This window comes from Euprymna scolopes, chromosome 40 (genome assembly GCF_053919585.1).
Source record: "Euprymna scolopes isolate OS-2025 chromosome 40, ASM5391958v1, whole genome shotgun sequence".
NCBI classification, from domain to species: domain Eukaryota; kingdom Metazoa; phylum Mollusca; class Cephalopoda; order Sepiida; family Sepiolidae; genus Euprymna; species Euprymna scolopes.
The window spans coordinates 65,902,218-65,921,518 of record NC_136521.1 but is presented as its reverse complement, the minus strand read 5'-3'; the positions used below and the strand labels follow the sequence as shown (position 1 = coordinate 65,921,518).

Below are 19,301 nucleotides of genomic sequence, written 5' to 3'. Positions count from 1 at the left end.
ATTAAAATATCATTAAAATATATTTTAAATATCAAAAATAAGATTGAAAAAAAAATACTACTAAAATATTTTTTAAATATTAATTAAAATACTATAAAAAATATTGTATTTATTAAAAGTAAAATCAAAATAAAGACTTTCTTCTGAAGGTATGTATTATTTCTGCTATTGCTGATGCTAGAGTTACGTTCCTTAATCACATAACTACCCAATGTTATCCATATACTTTACACATGTGGCCAACGTGAAATTCAAAATCTAAAATACTATTAAAGTACAATGGAGAAAGTGGTGGCTTGTTACTTTTAATGCATCTAAAACTATCATCACTGCTCTGATCCCCCATCTGGCATCAATTGAAATGAATGGCTCTTGTCTTGGGGAGGCTCCATGTTTTGACAAGCTTCTGGGCTTGACCTTTACTCCTGATCTGAAATGGAACACGTACATCAAATCTGTTGCCAAGGTCGCTGGAAAAATGGTAGGATCCTTTTACCGCTCTAGTAGATATCTCACTGCTAATGCAATTCTCTACCTATATAAAAGCCAGGTACGTCCAATGATGGAGAATTGTTGCCACATCTGGACAGGAGCTTGACAGAGTTCAAAATAGACTTTGTAGCTTAGTGGGGGATGTCCTTTTCTCTTCCCTGCAATCTCTTTCGCACACGAGAAACATTGCGAGCCTGTCTCTGCTCTATTGCTATTTTCATGGCAAATGCTTGTCTGAGCTTGAGTCTATGATCCCCTTCGCCAAACTTTCACAAAAAACACTCGTCTAGCCCAAACCACTAACAATAATTTTCCTCACTCTTTATCTGTGCCTAAACCTAAACATAGATTCCATGAACAAAGCTTCTTTCTAAGAACTGCACGCCCGTGAAACTCTCTTCCATTTTCCTGCTTTCCAGCTGATTACAATTTGATTGTATTCAAGTCCATCGTAAACAAGTTCTTGATGAACCGTTCCCCGAAGTAATCCAATTTACAAAATTTCCACTACTTACGATCACTGCGCTATAATCCCATTGACTAATGTACACCCATTAACCCTTATTCTTGAGTGGCCTACGGGCCTTGATAAGTGGTGACTCCTATGTAAAAAAAAAAAAAAAAATTAATATTAATTAAAATATTAGTTTTTTAGTTTATAAAATCATTCTTTATACATAGAATTTTGTTTTAAAAAGCTTAAATTTTATCTGGAAAAGGCCTTGAAAATTGGGCATTGAAGATCTATATGAAGCTGAAGCCCTAGTTTGCATAAATGGTTGGAAAAAATGGTATCGTGGACAGTAGAAGATCTGACCGATGAAGGTTAAAGCTGACCTGAGACGTATTTTGTGGAGTTCGCTGTTGGAACAGTGTGTAGCTGGAGAGCATCAAATAATTGACTTACAATCGTCTTAGTCTCACTGATTAGTTGTGTCTTCTTTTTCTTATCGATTAGTTTCGGTTCACTGATTTTAATTAGTGAATGAGAATTTGGAAGTGATTGCAAACCCTTCATAAATTACAATCGAACAAGAGAAAAGAAATAAAAGTTGGTTATAGGAGTAACTGGACTGATGAAAAACTTTAAAAACTAATAAAGATACCCTGTAAAGCAAGTGCAAGAAAGATACAAAAATTGCACTTCAAAGGATGGTTAGAATATCTAAATAAAAAAAATCTCTGGATTAGAGTATGAGATAGTACCTGAATGTCTGGTATCCGGTAATGTTATTGTTGAATTTCATGTCTATGTAAAAAACATTATTAGTGTAATTACCTTGTTTAATGCCATGTTTATTATAATAATAAAAAAAACATTATTAGTGTATTTAACTTGTTTAATGCCATGTTTATTATAATAATAAAAAAACATTATTAGTGTAATTAACTTGTTTAATGCCATGTTTATTATAATAATAAAAAAAACATTATTAGTGTATTTAACTTGTTTAGTGTCATGTCTATTATAATAATAAAAAAACATTATTAGTGTAATTACCTTGTTTAGTGTCATGTCTATTATAATAGTAAAAAAATTATTAGTGTAATTACCTTGTTTAATGCCATGTTTATTATAATAAAAAAACGTTATTAGTGTAATGAACTTGTTTAGTGTCATGTCTATTATAATAGTAAAAAACCTGGGTTATAGTTTTGTTTAATGTTATAATGATTACTAAAGGAATAAAATATGAATTAATGCCATTTTTATTATCACCAGGACACTGTTACATTTGTATTTTTCATTCGTTACTGAAAAGTTGCTGATTTTAACTGTAGCAAAAATCGTTCAGTTGAACTGATATCGATTATTTAACTATGAATTTTAAGTATCTCTTTAGCTTTCTGCAAAATCCATTTCTCATAAATATTATCAACACTGTCTTCTTAGGTAATAATTATGCTTTAACTATTTTACAATATAAGTATATAAACGTTTGCGTGGAAGGAAGAAATCTTTAGTACTGTGCCATGCATGGTCAGCAAATATAGTTAACAGCTTTCATTTGCAAATATAAATTCACGATATTTTCAAGGTATGAAATTTTAATAATTTATGAAGCAAAATAAGAAAGTAAAGATATTATTCATAAAGCTTAAAGCAGTTGTACATACATGCGATCTATATTGTAGGTACTTGCAGAAATGGCTAGTGTTGTCCGGGAATGAAAGTGATCATAACTGATTAAGGCGCGGAAATAGAATCTGTTGAATACAGGGTGTTGCAGGAAATTACAATTGTTGCAATATTTTTGATTAATTATGGGTATGGTTCTTCACAGTTGGGAGATTCTATTTATAAACGGTGCTGCTAGGAACTGACGAATCAAATTAATTCACGATCTGCTATCAACCAATCAGAAACCAGAATTACTCCATAAAAATTAAACCTTTTCTTTAGCAACCGTGCATATGTTTTTTTCGTGTCAACATGGGAAGAATCTTTTGCTCTTTGGATTCCAACTCAAAAATTGTCTACTGAGAACCAGTCACTGCCAAGACTTGTTAGAACTGACCATCGGAAACTGTTCTGAAACTGAACTGTGGCTTCCAACGTAAACAAAATACAAGATGATGAGTAACGTATGAGAGGCCTTAGATTGATCTCGCATATCTGCCGGTACGACTTTATGCCAGCACACTAGGCGAAAGCAACGCAGGTGTGACAACTTGGTTAGGTTCCTCATTGTTGGTTGTCCTTCTCAACTGATTACAACTCCCTTGACTATTTCTTCTGGGGCGTTGTTGAGACTAAGACCAATGCGCATGCAGTAACAGTTTGACTTTTGCCTTGAAAAGGCCTTCTTTCTATTATTTTCGCTAAAAATCATTAAAAATATGGAAAAGGTCTTGAAAATTTCTTGAAAATTGTATTCTTTATATCCAGTAACAATTTGTGTTGAAATATTAAAAATAAACTCGAAATATTATGAGATTATTTTTTAAACATAAATGAATATATTGTTAAAATATTTTTTAAATATTTAAAATAAAATTGAAATACATTGTTCTAAAATTGCATAGTATTGTGGATACAAGAATTACATCCCTCTATCACAAAACTACCTCGAGTGGTTTCATGAAATCTTCTATTTTTGTTCCCATTTACAATTTAATTTTCTAATTTTTTAAGGGGGGGGGGTTAATGACGGCCACCATAAATAAAATTACCCTCCTCTTTAAAAAATAGACTTTCCTTGTGCAGACAGGACTCTCCAATGGCGAACCTCTGTAAACAAAAAAATTGTGATGATTAAAAATTAGGCCAGCCGGGCCCAGAAAAAAAAAAAAAGTATGGCAGCCATATTTGTTGGAAATTAAAAGCCGTAAAGAAAGTTAATATTTGAGATGAAATGAAAAGCATTTCAAACTACTTAAAAAACACCAAAAAATAATGCAGGTAGGTTGAAATTAAGTTGCAAAGTAACTTTTATCTGTTGTATAGTTGATTTTTTTCGAATTGCTGTGCGTTGTAAAACAATTCCCAAATTTTGTTATGAAAACTTGAATTTTGTCTGGAGAAGGCCTTAAAAAAAACTTCAAAAAGACTTGAAAAGTCCTTGAAAATTGACAGTGAAAATCTGTACGAACCCTGTATTATGTCTTTTCTCCATAACAAAATTAATATCATTTTCTTCAAATAAATGTTTGTTATTGTTTGTGCGAAGTTGTTCTTGTTTATGGCTTTCCGATTAAATCAAACACTTATCCAAAGTTGCTACCATAGTTGCATCCACACCAAAGTTTTTGTAGCTGTTAAACGCAATAGGAGCATAGAACTACTGACAAAGTTACTAATTGGAATACAGGGGATTCTTGTGGTATCGAACTAAATTTAGCATTGAATTACTTAGATCACGTCACTGAGATGACTCTCTGAGCCAGGATAGTACAGTAAAACTCTTTTAATTTGAACTTCCTCTCATTTGGACTTCTTCTAAACCTGGACTTTCTCTAAACTTGAACTGTCTCGTCATTGAAATTGTATTAGCATATTTGATGCGGAGTGGCAGTAAAACTGTTTACATGGTTTAGTCAGATATTGCGCAGAAATGTTAATATTGGTACTATGTAATTAATGTAGATTAGCTATTGATAATTAATTTACACTAACTGTAATTTTTTTTTCAGATTGCTATATTTAAAATAGTGTAGAGCAACCCATCACAATGGCTTGCAACTCCAAAATTAGAGAATACATCTGGTCTAGAAAAAATTCTTGAAACCAAACGGTTACTGACCAACCACACTGTTCTTAAATCACTTAATGCAAATGATGTTGAAATGTGGGTGCAACAAGATGAGGAAACTACTGATCAATATCCTGAAGGCAGTAATGGTGATGAAAATAGTGACAACTCCCATTCTCTTGACCCTAATGTAAATAACAAAGAATACTCTGATGAAGCAATATCATGGGATGATGCAGAAAAGTCTATGGAGACGGTTATAAAATTTCTAGAAAAAAGCCCTTACTTTAGTGACAACTGTTTTGCAAGCAATGCCACTCCGAAGAGATATAATCATAAAGAAGCTACAGAACCAAGAAATTGTAGATTTTCATGATCGCTTACGGAATACAATGGCAGCACCCGAGAGCTCAATCGATGAAAATAGATACTGCATTGAGAATCATTCAACAAATAACTAAAACAACTGTATTTTACATAAATGTATGATTTCTGTAGATGATAACTTAGGTAATAAATACCTAACAAGTAAGAGTAGATTCAATTTATTTTCAATGTTTTTGTTCCTGGTAATAATATTTAACAATTCTTACTTGCAATATATCGTAAACTCAACTTAATATATACTTGAAGTATTATATAACAATGAATTTCATTTACTATTTCTGAATTCTTAGAAAATTAAAGTTAACTGCAGCACATTTTTTTATCATGAAACTTGAACAGCATCTTCTAATTTGGATGAAGCGGATGTTCAAATTATAGGAGTTATACTGTATTATAATCTCTATTAAAACTTTTACTATTATATAAAAGGAACTGTGTGTATGAGTTTTCTATAGACTCTAAAACGGTTGGTCCGATTTTTATTAAATTTCACACAAAGGTACTTTATGTGTTCAACAGTGTTCTTAGATAAGTTTTGTATCGGAATGTCTCCAATAAGTATCGATAATCAAAATAATCCAATGAAAGAAAAGGAATATTTGATTTTGACTAAAGTTAACACCTCATACAACCTAACATCACAAGTACATTTAAGAAGTTTTATTACCACACAAGCCAAAAGACCTGACATATAAAATCAACATTAGGTTCTTTGATATCAAAGGGAGAGGTTCGAAATGAATGTTTCTGTTTAAAGCACAATTGCACCATGGTACTTTTTACATTTGAAACTTTTGCATTTGAAACTTTGGTACTTGTACAGTTTAATCAACACATTAAAAAATGAAAATATTGAAAAAAAGGTTATATTGTACATATCTGTTTTGGACTGAAGATCTCGGGAAAAATTTTTTATTTACTTTGATTGAGTAGTTTTTTTCCTTTTTTTTTTTTTTTTTTTTTTTTTTTTTTTTTACAGTGGAAAAACATGTTCTTATGAGAGCGTGTTGAAATCAGTCATTATGGAATTTGTTAAACACGCCACGGGGAGATAACTCAATTCAAAGTACCGACACTCCCTCCCCATCTTTAATTCTAGCTTTTCTTCCTAAAAATCGAACCTTTTGCTCGGTATCATAACAAATGTTTTTTTCGCTGTAAAAAAAAAACCTACTTGATGAAATTAAGTGAAATTTTTTTTCCGGAGAACTTCATTCCATAAAGGATATGTGCAATATAACCGTTTTTTTTCAATATTTTCATTTTTTAATGTTTTGATTAAACTGTACAAGTACCAAAACTTTAATTAAAACCATTATATATCTGTGAAAGTGTCTGTCTGCGTCTTTCTGTGTACATGTCCCTGCACAATAACTCTGTCAATTTTCAGTCTACAGACTCGAAATTTGATATACAGGGTATGGAGATTTAGGAAAATCTTTGTAATCTGTTTTTGGCCAGAAATTTAACCTTTGAGAACTCTACCAAACTCCTCCGCCAATTTTGGGGATAAACAATTGAAATTTTAGACATAGGTTCCTTGGACATGGATTCAACTTAATAACTTGATTTGAGCCCAAAACAATAAATGTTAAGGGGTCATACATAATAGGGGTCAAAGTTTAAAAAAAAAGATTGACCTCTGCGGTTTCTACCAAATTACTCAGACAATTTCTGGTGTAAACATTTTAAATTTTACATGAAGAATATTCAGAGATAGGGCAAGCTTTTTAATCGGTTTTGGTTGAAAATTTGAGCTACCAATATATAAATGTATGTATGTATGTTTGCAGGTCTGCCTAAAACCTTCGACAGAGTTGACTAATTTTCACAAGATCAGTATCGTTTTGAAGCTCGACGCTTCAAACGACAAATATCGAAAAAATTGGCTAAAGACATTAATTTCTTCACCCTCAACTGGGCACTTTTGTACAGAGAGGGGTCGCTTTTTTCACCGATATTGTCGAAAGTCATCCCCTCTTTTCGATTGTCTAGCCTTAATTTAAACCTCCGTCACTTCCGGTTTTGCGGTAGTCGTAACAGCAAAGATGTTACGTTTTTTCCCCCCCAATTCTTTTCCTCCTTTGTGGTACGGGTTCGAGCCTGCTTCCTTACTACCACTTTTTTTTTTTTTTGCTTAACATGTACCTCCAAACACCCGGGCAACGCCGGGCACCCACGCCAGTAAAAAATAATTTTATAAAATTAACAGTAGGCTTTCTACAGTGCAATATAAACTACAATGTATAGTGGACTAAATTACTGTGCGGAGGCATGTTAAGCTTCCTCGCAGTGCACTGCAATGGATCTCCAACTAGAACAGACAATCAGTCGATTTGATTGAGAAACGGGCGATTTCACCGATTTTGATGACAATGAAAATATGATAGTGTGATACATTTGTTGATCATCAATCTCAAGCAATATCAAGTTTCCTTGCTAGTTGTACCTAATTGGCATGCCCTGGATTCATTAACGTTATTTTAGCTTAAATTTTTAAAATATAATAAATAATAGTGTGGATGTAACCAAACCATCGAGATGTTTTGGAAGGACGGTTTGTTTGAGGGGTTAGGGAAGGAGTGTCTGTGAGGGATGGGATCTGGCAGCGTGAACAGATGGTGGCGTTTTCGACAAATTGGTGCCAGCGAACCTGATGGATGCAGTCAAAAACTTCCCGTCTGTGCAGGTCACAAACTCGTACTGGCCAGGTTTTGCATCTGTATAGGAGAATAGTGTGCACAAGAACTTTGTATCTCTTCCTGGGGTCACCTGCCAAATATCCAACACATCATGTTTCATAAGTGTGTAATAATGTTTTCACCTGAAATGCGTTAGTTTAAAAGATCACCAATATACACACGTATTCATTTTTTTTTTTTTGTTTTTTGTTTATGTTTGTTTATTTCTATCTTTTTTTTTTTTCTAGATAATGAAAGGAGGATTCTGATAAAAAATCTCCCGCTGTCTGCGAAAGTATTGCCACTTTCAAACTTCATAACCAATTCAAAGCATATTAGCATTCATCAGGATGAATTGAACAAAAACTCTTTGTAAGTATCAGAAGAAAATTCTTTTGCAGATATGAGTATTGTTCCAAAAGTAAAGCCTCCTCTTTTTTTTTTTTTTTTTTTTTTTTTTTACTCCAAATGTTGAAGAGCTGCAAAGACGGGAGTGGTACCATTAAAACGAGTGATCTTTTTTGTTTCGGAATTTATTTTTTACATAGTCACCACCATCCTTCATACAATTTTTCCAGGAATTTAATGATGCATCTCTGATTCTGACGGATATTTATGACAGGAGTTGCTATCTTAGTCTCACACCATCAATATCTGCAACAAAGAGATGAAACTTTCAGGTCATAAATGCATAAGTTCAGTCATGCGATTTGCATGCCTTTCTGATCAATTTGGGCTGAATTAAAAGGAGGAGGCATTATTTTTAGACTGACCCTTTGTGTGTGTGATACATATTAGCAGGCTTCCCAGCGTTGCCCAGTCATAAAATATGCATAAATATTATGTTTTAATTAATGCAGAATTTTTATTTATTATAAACAGAAATACCATAGGTATTAAACGTAACGTTAAATGCCTTAAAAAAAAACAAAAAAAAAAAAAAAACGGAAAAAAATTGATACATGTGCATGCGAGTATTTTCTAAACAGTTCATTTCTTCTACATAAATGAAAATACTCAAGCGAAAATCCAAACCAAAACCTTAAGACAGTGAGTCAAGTATGATAACCATTAGGCCAGTTTGACACAATTTTTAAAAAGTGTTTTCAAACCTACTTATTAACATAAGGAAGCTGTCATGTGTATGATTCGCACATGCACATTCATGAAACAGTTGTCTAACAGATAAAAATCCAATTCCCCACCCCCTACACTTTCAAAATGTTTCAATTTTTACCCCCAAGCAGCTTTTTTTTTCTGGATAAAAACCGATTCACAAGTTTTCCACATGTCTGAATACCCTATATACCAAAGTTTATATCTTCAGATCAAAAATTCATTGAGTATATAGGTTGAGAAGTGTCCTCACACACACACATTTTCATTTTTATAAATATATAGATTAGTTGAGAAATTAAAGTTTACAAAATAAATGTTAATGTTAAAATAATTATTTATAGAACAATCCTAATCAGATGAAAATGCTCAATATTCAGCATAGAGCTTTGGGATAAAATGGAAAAATTAGAATTTTCTAAAATCAACATTACAACATTTAATATTCTACACGAGATACGAAAATTTCCTTACTCTGTGGTGTTTCAAAGAATGCATACTATCCTCAGAAGAAAAATGTTTTAGCAAAATGTACAGTGAAATGTACAGCGAAAGTAATGTTGCTGGTCATCAGCTAAATTGAAAACCTCAAAAATCCTTTCTCGCAGCTCCTGCCCAGATGTGGCAGCAGTACTCTATCCTTGGACGTCTATCATCTATAATATAAATCTCACCTGTCTGTTTAAATGTATATATGTATGTATAAAACTTTTGACAGAGGTGACAGATTATTACGAGATCGGTATCGTTTTGAAGCTCGACCTCTCGGACAACAAATATCGAAAAATTGGCTAAAAACATTAATTCCTTCACTCTCAACTGGGCACTTTTCTACAGGAATGAGTTGATTTTTTTCGCTGATATTTTCGAAAGTCATCCCCTCTTTTCGATTGACTAGCCTTAATTTAAACATTTGTCACTTATTTGGCGATGGACGCAACAGCAAAGACGTAACTTTTATTTATTTTATTTTTTTCCACATTGTTTTCCTTCTTTTGCGGTACAGGTTCAAGCCTGCCTGCCTACTACCGCTTTTTCTTTTTTTTTTTTTTTCTCAACACACCTCCAAACACCCGGGCAACATCCTGTCTTTTTCCTGCCATCCTGATTTTAGCGAAACTTGAAAATAATGCTCAATATAAGAATAGTAATCCAAAAGATATGAATGTTTCTACCTGCTGTTGCTGGTACTTGAAATTCATGATGTATTTTTTGAAATTGTCATTTGTGTTCTCATAAATTTTCTATTTTTGTTCCAATAAAAGGGAAGTAAGTCTGTAATTTAATGTATTTACATACATTATTAAAAAATAGTCCCCGATTTATCGGAAAGGACCTATGTTTTCAGTGGCGTCTGTCAGTCCAGACGATTGCCAGAGAACCGTCCATTAGTTTTTCCTAAAATTTTGCTACAAATTGTATTTCATTAAATAAGATATGCACAGTAAAAAAATTTTTTTTTGCAAAATTTCCCATTATGTCCCCAGGGATTCAAAAGAGGTCAAAAATGCCCCCAAATGGCCAAAAATTACATGTTTTCCCCCATAACTTTTGATCCATCGATTAGATTTTTCTGAAACTTGGCCAAAATGTGGAGCCCATTGTTCTTAATATAAATCCAGTATGGGTGACCTTGACAAAATTCTGGTTTGCACCCCCCGTGGATTTATAGTGCTAAAAACCCCTTTTTGTGGCTCTTTTTTCATATTTCCCAACAAAAACTAGATGTTTGACTATATAGTGGTTTTTTCATGATGCTGAATTCAAATATACATGTCTTAAGGCGCGAAACTGCACTGTTTGTCCATTTTCACTGGAATTCTGTGTTCACAGGAGTTCAAAAGGGGGTCACAAATGCCCTCAAATTGCAAAAAATGACATTTTTTTACCCCATAATTTTGCGGCATCCATTAAACTGTTCTGAAACTTGTCAAAAATATGACGGCAACATTGGCCCTTCACACTTCTCACATTCATTACTTCGTCACTATTTTTTGTGGCGTCATCTCACATGCAGCACAAAAGGGGGAACACACGCGCGGCTTGTTTTGTTTCAAAATATTATTTTTTCTGGGCATTCATTCTTTTTGCGGACTGTTATCCTCATCTTCATTGCCGTTTTTTGTTTCACCATGTTTTGGCCAACTCATCCTGTAGCCTTCTTCAAGGTGATTAATTATGATAGGATAGGAATCTTTTTTTTTTTTTTTTACATGGGGGTCACCACTTATCAAGGCCCGAAGGCCACTCAGGGATAAGAGTTATTGCGTGTACAGTAATCAGTGAGATAGTATTGTAGTAATCATTAGTATTGGGGGTTTTGATAGTGTCTTACTTAAGGGGGCGGTTTGTCAGGAGTTTGTTTATGTTGGACTTGAAGACGTCCAAGTTGTAGTCAGGTGGGAAACAGGCAAGCGGCAGAGAGTCCCACTGGCGTGCAGTTCTAAGAAAGCAGCTTTGCTCATGGAATCTATGTTTTGATTTAGGCACAGATAGAGAGTGGGAAAATTATTGACAGTAGTTTCAGCCAGACTGGTGTTTCTCATGAAAGATTGGCGAGGGGGGGACGAGGGATTGGAGCTCAGACGAGCACCTGCCATGGAAATAACAATAAAACAAAGACAGGCCCGCAACGTCTCTTCTGTGGGAGAGAAGTTGCAGGGAAGAGAAAAGGGCATCCCCCACTAAACCACAAAGTCTATTTTGTACTCTCTTAACTGTATCCTCAGTAATTACTGCCTTCCATAGTTGTTGTCTCGCCACGATTTGGCCAACTAATCCTTTAGCCTGCTTGGGTAGGATTGAAATCTCTATCTTCAGATAATGCTCACCTGGAACCATAGAGACTCGGTGTTTCTATCCACTATGCCATGAGCTCTGAAGGGCAATGAAGGTTGGATTTTATGGCCTTATGAATCCAATGTTGTGTTATCTGAAGAAGGCCAGAGGATGAGTTGGCGAAAACGTGGTCAAGCAATAACAACTATGAAGATGAGGATATCAGTCTGCAAAAAGGAATGAATACGCAAATTCTAATGTCTCATCTCAAAGGATTCCAAAAAAAAAAAACAAAAATATTTTTGGTCTCCCAACAAAAGGAGGATGGACCTGTAAATTCACCGTTGTCTGTTCGTCCATCCGTATGTTTCTCAATAACTATAGCTTGGAATTTTTTTAATTTTACACAAACATTAAACATGATATGAGTAAAAAAAAGTAACAGAACAAATTTTCCGGGGAAACTCTGGTTGTGACCCACCCCCCTTCCTGGTGCTTTTCGGGTTAAAATGGCTAAAATTGACACTTTTGTGCTTATTAAAAACAATTGATGCCTTGGATTTTTATAAAACTTTCTGAAGAGTTTTAAGTAATTGATTTCTTTATAATTCTGTTTGTCTATACTTCGCGGTAACACTTGCGTGTGCCCCAGCGGCTCTTTTAGGGCTAATAAAAATACTCTATTTTTGGGGCTATTCTACCATATTTGTCCAAAATTTTCTGTGTATGTCTATTTAGCAGTTTTGCATGGTGCTGAACTCAAATTTAAATATGTTAAGGCCTTTACGACTTCTGGGGCTAAATGGGGGTGTGTGCAAATGATGGACTTAGTCATTTCTTTTTTTGCATGTTGCAGAACTCAAATTTACATATGTTAAGGCCTAAAACTGCACCGTTTGTTCATTTTCACTAGGATTTGACATCCCCTGGGGATTTTGGGGCTAAATGGGGGGGGGGGTGCTGAACTTGGTCATTTTGTTATGCTTCATTCACGGTGTACTCACGGGGGACCATTCATGCTTCGCTTGTTCTCATCGCAAATCTTTATCCTTGATTTTACTGTTTCCTCTGAACGTGTCTGCAGAATACAAAAGCTGGAACATTATGAATATACCAACTAAAACAACACTTGACCCATAATATGTAAATAATAAATTTAAAACAAAAACCTTTCAGCAAACTATACATTTTTTTGTGATAATAATCCTATAATTTTTTTAAACAGCTGCAATTTGCATGTTATTATTCGGATTTGTAATCGGATCTTCTTGCTATACGATATTATATTTGTCTGCCTTGCAAGAAAATATGAAAACTACCATTGAAAAAAATTAAAATAAAAATGCTTATGATTCCATCTGCTCCATATAACAAGATTGACCTCATGAATACGACGGAGGCCGGCTGCAATGCAAACTTTGAGACACCTTGTTACAAAAATTCAAAGTTATCGTTAATCAATTGGTATTCGACTTATGTAATCATTATTAATGCTGACATTATTTTTCTACTGTAGCCACGGCTGCAGAGAAACTGCTAGGTGTACTCCTCCCTGCCTTCACAGGGTTCAAAACTGGCTTTGAAATCTAGTGGGTAAAACTTTCTTCTCCACTCTACTTCTGTTATTTAAAAAAAAAAAATTTTATTACATTTTCACCCCAAACAAGGCACATCGCCACTTTGGTGTAGGGGGCTACAATCGGGCACGTGATCTACTGGCATACTATGTAGGGATTTGGGCAGTAAGATGTCGGTTCACATTACACTTGAACTTCTGCATGTCAGTACAGTTGGGGAAGCAGGGATCCGGAAGGGAATTCCAAAGTCTAGCGGTTCTGGGGAAGAAACTACTGGAGTAGAAAGCTCTCTTGATCTCTACTGTGTAGGGGTGGGATTTAGCTGCTTGTCGGGTTTGTCGAGGGTGTTTACGTTGTGGGTGCACAAGTGCTTGCAGTTCATCAGAGCATTCACCATTGAAATACTTGTAGAACAGGCAGAGGGATGCTACATTTCATCGGTGGGACAAAGGCTAAAGCTTAGATGACAGTTCAGGACCTATTAAGTTGGAGACTCTCTTTTGGACCTTGTCTAGGAGCGAGATACTAATAGATACACCAGCCCAAATATGACAACAATACTCCATACATGGGTGAATGGTGGCCTTATAGAGGTACAGGATACTTTTGAGTGTTAGTAGCTTTCTAGCACAGTAGAAAGAGCCTACCTTCCTCGCAGCAGTCCTGGCAATGCTCTCAATGTAATTGTTCCAGCTCATGTTTCCTGTGAACATTAGGCAGAGGAGTTTAAAAGAAGTACTTTCAGTTAATGAATCTTTGGCCATTACTATTGGTGGTAGAGAAGGTTTCTTGTAATTATTGAAGGAAACAAGTTTAGTCTTGGCAGCATTGAATGTGACTATCCATTTTTGTCCCCATTCCACTACAGATTGGAGGTCATCCTCTAGTGTTTCTGCCATTTTCCTAGATATGTATTCAGTTGTTTTCCTGTCGTGTCTATTATAGAACGTGGTGTCATCAGCATAGATACCCATCTCAGAGGTCATTTTGTCAGGGAGGTCATTTATGATCTGATTTTCCTGAGAAGACCTTCATGCCATACCTTGTCAAAAGCCTTATATATATCTAGAGCTACTACTCTACCCATTCCTGCTTTATCCAGTGAATGGTATATACGTTCAGAAATTACAGATAGGATATCTGCTGTTGAATGGGCTTGCCTAAATCCATGTTGTTGGTCAGTCAGAAATTTAGCATCTGTAAGGTGATGGACTAGAGCTTGATTAATTATGGACTCAAATATTTTGTCGAAAAGTGGGAGGAGGCTAATGGGGCGATAATTTAATGGGTCAGTTCTTTCGCTAGAATTCTTAAAAATTGGTACCACAGAAGCAGTTTTCCAGCAGTTTGGAAAGCAAGATTCATTAAGGCATTTGTTGTAAAGTTTGGAGAGAACTGGAGCTACTTTGGCAGAGCACTTTTCACAGAAGAGACATAGCAAGTTTTGCTATCCCTGCTCTATCGTTATTTTTATGGCAAGTGCACACCTGAGCTTCTATCTACGTTCCCCCTCTGTAGAACATTCACAGCAAACACTGATCTAGCTACAACAACTGCTAACAATTTCCCTTATCTATTTATACTTAAAGCTTAAATTCCATGATCAAAGTTTCTTTCCAAGAACTGCATGTCTGCGGAACACAATACTATGGGGTTTCTTCCTAGCTGACTATAACATGGCTGTCCATAAGTGTGTGAACAAGTTCTTGTTGAGCCATTCTCTTAAATATACAAACCATACCCAAGTTCCACCATTTCCAATAATCATGTCTCTTTGGCCCCGTGACACATTAACCTTTATCCTTAAGTGGTGTTTGAGCCTTTATAAGCGCTGACCTCCATTTTTAAGTCTCAAACTATTTTTATATTACCTACTCATTTAAGACCTACATGCATTAAAACAAATTTTATTAATAAATAGAAGTTTTTAGAAAATTTATTTTATCGTAAATACTGTTAAAGGTTGGAGTAAATATTGTTAAAGGTTTGAGTGACATGATTGATTGATCAGTCTTAATGTTCTTGCTATTCAGTGTAATTATGGTTTGAGCTAAGTTTGGCATCATACAATATGAGATTATAATACAATTTAATGTTGTTATTATATGGGGGAGGGGTGGTTGAACCAGATAATTTTCTTCCGCCTTATGTGTTTATGTGAGTGAGAAAGCCAGGGATTATTCAATTGATTTATATTACATTAGGGAATTGCTTTTACTATTATTTCTATTCAAAATTATTTTCCAGAAAAGTCCATCATTATTTAATTATTTGCGGACTATTATTCTCACCTTCAAGTTGTTTCATGACGTTTCGGACAATTATTCCTCTGGTCTTCGTCAGGTGGTTAGCCACGGCGGGATACGAATGTTGAGTCTCCCAACTGCATCCACAGCAATTACTGCCTTCCATAGTTGTTGTCGTCTTACTACGGTTTGACCAATTAATCCTCTGACCAGCTTTGGGTGGGATTGAAACCGCTACCTTCAGAAAATGATTAGGCTTGCTTTGGTGTTGTTGTGAGAGGTCGTGTTTGTGATGTTCTCGACATATCACCAAATGGCATGATGTGGCCCTCATTTGAAACTACACCAAAGACCACAACCATAGCTGGAAACTTTTTTTCATCCGCCTGGGCAAGTCCCTGTTATTTGTGGCAATCCAGCAATGCATTTTGAGGGTGCTGGCAATGGTCCTGTTGTCATAGCTTGGATCGGTAGAGAGCATGAGTTGTACAGTGGTGCATCCCCGATCTTACTCGTTGAACATTGTGTCACTTTCAGACATGATAGAAGGCTCCTATCGGGCTTAGGATCTGTATACAACTTGCCAACTAGTAGATAGTCTACAACAAAAGAAAAGAAAACTGGTTTTCATCAAACGGAAATGGAATCTTGTTGTCTTTTCTAGGGCGATAATTTTATCGTTCCACAATGTATTGTATGAAGTAAAATCACTCTGCAGTCATGCATACACACATTGATGATTAATATTCAATCACTTCAATAAGAAATGGCAAATCTGTACAGTTATTGATTTCTGCCATTGATCGAACCCCGCATGCTCAGCTTGTTTAGCTTAAGACATTTTCTTTTCTTTTTTTTGCATAAGTTTAAAAATGTGTAAACCAAATAAAAAATTAAAGACTCAAATGGCCTTACTGCATCCTGGACAATGCCGAATATTTACAACTTGCGTCATATATAAGGTGCATTATTTACATCGTAAACGTCTTCCAAACTTCTCTGTCCTTAAAGCAGCTGTCGTCTGTTTGCTTTCTATTCTTTTTGTATTATTAAGATTCATAGACTGACAAGCGAGATTTATTGTTTAAACGTGATCGGTTTTTTTTTGTTTTTTTTTGTCAGTCTGACATTTCTAATCGCTCCTGATTATTATAGATTTTCTCCTTGGAAATGATTGTCTATTTCATCTTCACGTGTTAACTGCGACATCTTTTCGACTCTTAAATTTTCACATCTTTTTATTCTGAATTCACTAGACATTAATGTAACTTTACTAATATATGCACCATCACGTTGACACACAAGTTCCCATTATATCACCAAATTTAAGTGACGTCGAGCCTGGTCAGAACTAAAATAGCTGACCATTTTGAATACCAAATGTTGTATGTGCTCTCCACTTATCTCAATATGGTTTCCAATCGTCCCAGACTTCTTGCCACTTAATTCAGCCAGTGCTGACTCGGGAGAAGTCGGGTTAGAATTGTGCAACCCTTGCTTCACAATCACATGCACAGACACCCTTATAGAGGGTATCCATTGTCTCTCGAGACTGAACGGAGACCATTAATTATTTCCTTTGCTGATATTTCCTCAAAGACTTGCATTTACCTTTTATCGTTTTTATTACACAAGAACACGTGGCGTAGTGGATAAAGTACTTGGTAAAATTCAGTTGTAAAGTTACACTCTTCTGGAGGTTGAAAGCTCTATTCTTAGCTTGGGCAACACTCAAAATACAATTGCAAATTACTTAGGACTTCCATCCAGTCATGACTGACAGAACAAGAACATTTTACCCCCATGGATTAAATAAATGATTCAATGCAGATTCCCAAGTTCAACTGAAAGATTCCCAAAACTGCAGTTAAATATGTTAGTATTGTGTTCTCCTCCTCACAATTTTCGGTATCAAACCCCAACACACATCTGTCGGAACCCGGTTGCATCTCATTTGCATATTTCCCCAACTCTTGTTACCGCACATGACCACCAATCCATAAATATCAGGAGCAGACATTTCTTGTTTCTTTATCCCGTTCCTGAAACGGACGGTACGATTTATACAGTCAGGTTTGTATTACTTTTTAATTACAAAAACGTGGAAATAGCACTCAGGATGGGAACAGTAATCTGAAGAATCCAAATGATATGAAAAACATTTTTATGTTTGGAATTTTTGAGATGAAGATTAATAATTTGGAATAGTTGGATTACTGTTCGCATCTTTGTTGTTATGCTGGTTTGATCGATCTAACCTCCAACCTCATCAGATGCATCTCTATCTGTATAAAAGCCAAATACATCCTAAAATGAAGTACTTTTGTCGCATCTTCATGTGCCCTGCCTTGATAGTTCAAAACCGACTTTCAAACCTTTTCTCTTCCCTGCAACCCCTTTCCCAGAGATGACGTTGTGAGCTGGTCTCTGCTCTATTGTTATTTTCATGCCAAGTGCTCATCTGAGCTCCAATCTATGGTCCTTCCTTACCAAACTTTCACAAAACACTCGACTAGTTACAACCACTATCAACAATTCTCCCCACTCTCCGTGCCTAAATCTAAATGCACATTCCAGGTTGACAAGGAAGTTCTTGCGGTTTTTAACTTCAAATGAACATATTTTGACTCAAACAAAAATTTATTGATTGAAATAAGCACTATCCGAATCAACACACTTTCGCCAACGCAAAACAAGTGTATTTATGCCATTAGCATAAATATCTTGCCTTCTGGTGGCGAAGAGGTCGCTGAAGACGTTTTTGATATTGCTTAGGTTTTTGAAGCGTTTCTCATGCAGAAAGTTGTCAAGATGGTTGAAAAAGTGGTAATCGGTTGATGAGAGATCTGGAAAGTATGGCGGGTGAGGCAGGGCTTTGTAGCCCAGTTCGTTCAACTTCTGCAGGGTCGGTTTAACAACCTCTAGTGTTTTTGCCATTTCAAATATTTTGGCGAAAAGCGGGAGGAGGTTAATAGGGAGATAATTTAGTGGATCAGTTCTTTTACCAGAATTCTTGGTACCACAGAACCGGTTTTCTAGCAGTCGGGAAAGCAAGATTCGTTAAGGCATTTATTGTAAAGTTTGGAGAGAACTGGCGCAACCTCAGCAGAGCATTTTCTTAATAGCACAGCCGGGATGAGATCGGGTCCACATGCTTTTGAGGTGTCTAGGTTTTTTATGATACCATGTACCTGAGAAGGGGTGATTTTCAAATCGTCTAGTGTGGCGTCTGTCCGCAAAGGAAGTCAGGAGGGAGTGGTGTGCCGGGTTCAATGTGGAGTTTAAGACAAACTGACTGGCAAGCATGTTAGCCTTGTCAGTTGCCGTGTAAGCAACCTCATGATTGTTTGATAGTGGGGGAATTGTTGACTGCCCATTATTTACTACACTGTTGTAGATTTTCCAAAAATCACGGGTTCCTAATTTCTGTGCTTCAATGCATTTTCTGGTGGTTTCAGTGTAATCAGTCTTAGCTGTCGCTATTACTCTCTTACAATTACTTCTAGCTTCTATAGACTTCTGTCTGTTTGAACTGGACTTATGTTGGTTGAATCTGTGGAACGCATGCTGCCTTTGATATATAAAATGTTTTTATAAAATCTACAATAGGTTCTCTATAGGGCAGTGTAGACTACAATGTATTGTGAACTAAGTCACTGTGGAGAGGTATGTGAAGCTTCCTCTTGATGCACTACAATGTGTCCCCAACTAGAGCAGGCAATCAATTGATTCGATTAAAAAATGGGCGATTTCACTGATTTCGATAGCAATAAAAATATTGGAGTGTAAAACCTTCATTGATTATTATTTAATCCCCGGGCAACGTTGGAT

The 19,301-nt window shown here is 35.6% G+C and overlaps 1 protein-coding gene across 2 annotated transcripts in view; it reads left to right on the top strand.

The window, feature by feature from the left end:
- LOC145265587 (uncharacterized) overlaps nt 1–19,301 on the top strand; it is a 140,286-nt gene that overhangs the window by 102,169 nt on the left and 18,816 nt on the right. For both annotated transcript variants that reach the window (XM_080121595.1, XM_080121596.1), the window contains exon 4: nt 8,002–8,125. In XM_080121595.1, the coding sequence (XP_079977721.1) occupies nt 8,002–8,125 (124 nt within the window). The remainder of the gene's footprint in view (nt 1–8,001; nt 8,126–19,301) is intronic.